Consider the following 4,383-nt stretch of genomic DNA (forward strand, 5'->3'; position numbering starts at 1 on the left):
CCCGCCTCTCCCCCATCAGCTGGTTTCCCCCCCCCCCCCCAATGCACAGATACACACACGTGTTCATTTAACAGCCATAGGGATTCTGGACTCTGATCCAGGCAGAATTAGCACACTGTGCCCGTGTGGCTGGCTTGCCTAATCCAATGCTGAACAAGACCCCACCAAGAGATCAGATGCTGCCAAAGCAAGTCCCACACAAGAGGTGTCAGAGGGATGCCTGATGTTTATTTTGCAGAGCATTTATTCAAGTGACTTTCAAATGACCCACAAGTTAAAAAAAAAATCATCATGGCAAAACCCCATGTGAGCTACAAGAAAACACCTTCTTGGGGCTTGGGGTTCCAGGAACTGTATACACGCATCTCGTATGATCTTTGAAACCATCCAGCTCTGGCAAGAAAGCTCTCTACAACACTTCCTCTGTCCCAGCTCTGGGGAGGTCTCATAACTGATCCTGAATCCTGGCTGTGGTTAATATGAGCAACCTGTCAGCCTGAATCACCAGAAACTGCCCCGCATCGAGAGGCGGACACAGTCTTTCCAGACGTCCAGCCAGAGAGCTGCACTTCTTGTGCTGGTTCCAGAAACCTGCCTCCTAAAGCCACCAGCTTTTACATCCTGCAGGCAGAATTAGCACACTGTGCCCGTGTGGCTGGCTTGCCTAATCCAATGCTGAACAAGACCCCACCAAGAGATCAGATGCTGCCAAAGCAAGTCCCACACAAGAGGTGTCAGAGGGATGCCTGATGTTTATTTTGCAGAGCATTTATTCAAGTGACTTTCAAATGACACAAGTTAAAAAAAAAAAATCATCATGGCAAAACCCCATGTGAGCTACAAGAAAACACCTTCTTGGGGCTTGGCTTTCCAGGAACTGTATACACGCATCTCGTATGATCTTTGAAACCATCCAGCTCTGGCAAGAAAGCTCTCTACAACACTTCCTCTGTCCCAGCTCTGGGGAGGTCTCATAACTGATCCTGAATCCTGGCTGTGGTTAATATGAGCAACCTGTCAGCCTGAATCACCAGAAACTGCCCCGCATCGAGAGGCGGACACAGTCTTTCCAGACGTCCAGCCAGAGAGCTGCACTTCTTGTGCTGGTTCCAGAAACCTGCCTCCTAAAGCCACCAGCTTTTACATCCTGAACTCCCGGGCTCTCCCAGTACAACTCTGCTCCTCTGTCTAAATGCTAACGGGAGATCTGTTCCCAACCCAAAAACCTCCCACCCCCTGCAACCAAAAAAACTTCACAAAACACCAGCAAAAAGGACCTCATGCCCACAGAAGAGCCAGCAGCGGCTTACATCAAATTGCACACAAACATACCAAGGAATCCCTTGGAGGTGTGCAATTGCACGTTTCCTTCACACCATGTGCTTCCTATCCAAAACAAACACAGAACAGCAGCTGAAGGCAGGGCTGCGCCTGTGTCGTGTTGCTAGAATGTTTCCTCTACTGCTTGTGGTTTTTTTAAATGCAGTTTTAAGCAAAAAGAGAACTTTTTGGTACAACCCATGAGATGGGTTGAAGACTGTCAACTGGTAACTCCCACAGGAAGCCTACGGATCCTGGGTGGCTCTTTTACAGCGGTGCCAAGTCCATGTCTGAGAGGTTCACCCCAGCCCAGGCTAAGTTGCTCCAGTAACAGTGACTGTGAAAAATCAGGGCCCGTGCTTCTAGTCTGAGGTTGAGAAGCTTCAGCTTCTGGCCTTTGCTGATGCTTCTTCTGCTCCACCAGAAATACCTCTCTCGCCTATTTAAGGGCACACCACTGTCCCATATCACCTTTGTAACCTTTGGACATTAATTGACACATTAATTCCACACTAATAAATGAAGTTCAGAGTGCAGTACCAACACTTGGCATGCCATAGGTATCCTTTGCACGAGTGTTTTGCACCAATGCTCCAGATATAGGGCTCCCGCCTCTTAAGCCCCACGCCTACATATATATTCTCCGAAGCAGCCTGGGGCTCAATTCCTTCACTCCAGCCCTCCATGACCCTTCAAGCCCCATCTACAGGTTCCTTGCCCCAGGAAGGGAATTTTTACTCATGTGAACTTAGAGAGATTTAATCTGTACAAAACAGGTACAACTTTTACAACACGCACCCTTCACCAAACACCAAGAAGGAAGGAACACCCTGAATGCAAATAGAAAACAGGTCTCATGCCTGGCAGGTGTTGACGGAAAGACCAGCAAGAAAGGAAGGGGCCAACAGAGCACCGAGTGTCACCGAAAAAGGCAAACTGGAAGCAGTCTTTCCTTCTTCTCAACCCTAGAATATGGGCTTGGCTGGCATAAAGGACAGCAGGTCACAGCCCAGGTCTGAGGGGCCAGAGCCTATGTCACATCTGATTAGGTTTGGTGAAGGGGCCAAGAGTGGTACCAGCCATAGGACCTGCGCTCCCTGCTAATCCGGAGGGGGCTGTTCCCACAAAAGAGATGGGACATCTGGGCAAGATAATGATTCCCCGGCAGAAGCAGGAAGGACCTGCGCCAGCAGCGTGCAAAGTCATCGACTTGAACGCCCTCCAGCCTCATCTTCCACCTGTACTGTGGAGATTTCTAAGAGAATGGCTGAATGAAATGGGGATGGAAATGAGAGTAAGCACCAAAAGACACAACAGGAAAAAAAGGCTGAAAGAATGGCCTGCGCTGGTAACAACAGGCATGCTCCCAGGACAGTGCTCCCAGCAGTAAATTTGAGGAACATGGTGTTTCCATCAAAATCGGAAGGCTGCACTCTAAGGCTCAGCACAGACAACTCGTCAGCTGAGGACCCTCCATCCTTACACCAAAAGGATGGCAACAAGGAATGGCACAGCACATCTGTTTCAAACGTATTTCAATCAAGGGAAAAAAGACGGTGAGCAGCAGCCCACACCCTAAGATTTATGAAGGCTCAAGTCAGCCAGATTCTGGGGCAAAGAGCCACTCTGGAACAGCTACAGGATATGAAAGACGTGTTCAAAAACTAGTTTATCATCACCAGCGAAGAAGGAAGTGACATAGTGAGGACTTAACAGCTGGCATCCCATCCTCTGCATCACACACAGCTGATCCTTGCCAGACCATTTGGACACATATCACTCTGCTCGTGAGGGAATGTGTAACTGAGTAGTATCAGCCTGCTCACAGATTTTGCACAGTAAGGCCACCTTGCCCCTTCTCACACTATTTTTCCACCAGCGCCAGATGAATCTGGGGACCTGTGAGACTCAAGGGGGGGAAATTCATAGACGTGGGACAGACTTACTGGCTACCAGGAGCTGGACCCTGTGCTCATGGTCTGTCTTGTTCAGCACTTCCTTGCAAGTGTAGTTGCCTTCGTCCTGTAGACGCAGCTCTGTGATGCGCAGAGAGCTGTTGTCAACCAGGGAGAAACGGATGTCCGGGGGGAAGGCGACCCTTGAGGAGAAGAGTGGGGGGAAAGAGTGCGGATCCCCTTGAAACCAGACCACCTCGGTTGCTTCTTTGGAGACATTTCGGCATAAAAGGAGGATGCTTCCCCCAACCTTCCCAAAGACCACTTCCTCTGTTCCTGCAAAACAGAAGGGACAGCTTTAGGGATCTAGGGGACCGGCACAGCCCCCTTCTGTCAGCAAAGACCTGGACATGTGATATATGTCAACCCTCTGGGGTGCTTGTTAGGGGGGCTCTTGTCAAAGGATCTCCGAGATGCATTTGGCAGCTAACAATGTTTAGTGCAGACACACGATCAGGAAGAGAAACACAGCTTAAAAGGCTCAACAGGAAAGCAAGGACAGGCTATTTCTGCCTGAGAGAGGAGGGCAACAAACAAGTGACCTGAAGGAGCCAGAGAAGAGCGGAGTTAGAGCACTAACGACGCTGGGTCACAGCAATGTCCATGGCTCACCCAACATTTTGCTGGACCACTTGCCCGAGTAGCCTCATCCCTGAACTGCTCAGGGGAGCGCACGGTACCGAAAAAGGAGACAAAACCTACCCCGATATCGGTAGCCATCGAGGAAGACGACACAACTGTTGATAACCCCCTTTCACCTTTCCTGCTTTCCCCTTCCCCTGCCAAACGGCACCTGGACCCTAGAGCCAACTCGAGGGTCCGCAGGTGTCCCCCCTTCTACCAGCCCCCTCAGCGTCTGCCCGGCTTGTTTTCAGAAGGGAATCTTGTTACCTTCAGCACACACACAAAAAAAAAAATCACTTTTTTAAAAAAGAAATCAGCATTAGGGCTGGCTGGGAAGCTCCCCTCAGGTGCGGGGCGGGCTGAGGTAACGCCGGGAGGGCTCTAATGGTCACCCACCAACGCTCCCTGCTCCCCTCCCCTCAGCCCCCGCTACCTGCGGCGTCCCGGCGCGGCACCAGCCTCCAGACGCAAAGGGCGAGGAGGA

General features: G+C 50.7%; 1 protein-coding gene across 1 annotated transcript in view; it reads right to left on the bottom strand.

Annotated features, from left to right (window-relative positions):
* Positions 1–4,378, bottom strand: part of VSIG10 (V-set and immunoglobulin domain containing 10) — a gene marked incomplete at its 5' end in the record, with an annotated part of 9,990 nt that extends 5,612 nt beyond the window's left edge. Inside the window, 2 exon segments of the mRNA XM_009287535.2 lie at positions 3,267–3,551; positions 4,333–4,378. Coding sequence (XP_009285810.2) covers positions 3,267–3,551; positions 4,333–4,378 — 331 coding nt within the window.
* Positions 4,379–4,383: the final 5 nt, after the last annotated feature.

This window comes from Aptenodytes forsteri, unplaced genomic scaffold, assembly GCF_000699145.1.
Source record: "Aptenodytes forsteri isolate BGI_AS27 unplaced genomic scaffold, ASM69914v1 Scaffold297, whole genome shotgun sequence".
Taxonomy (NCBI): Eukaryota; Metazoa; Chordata; class Aves; order Sphenisciformes; family Spheniscidae; genus Aptenodytes; species Aptenodytes forsteri.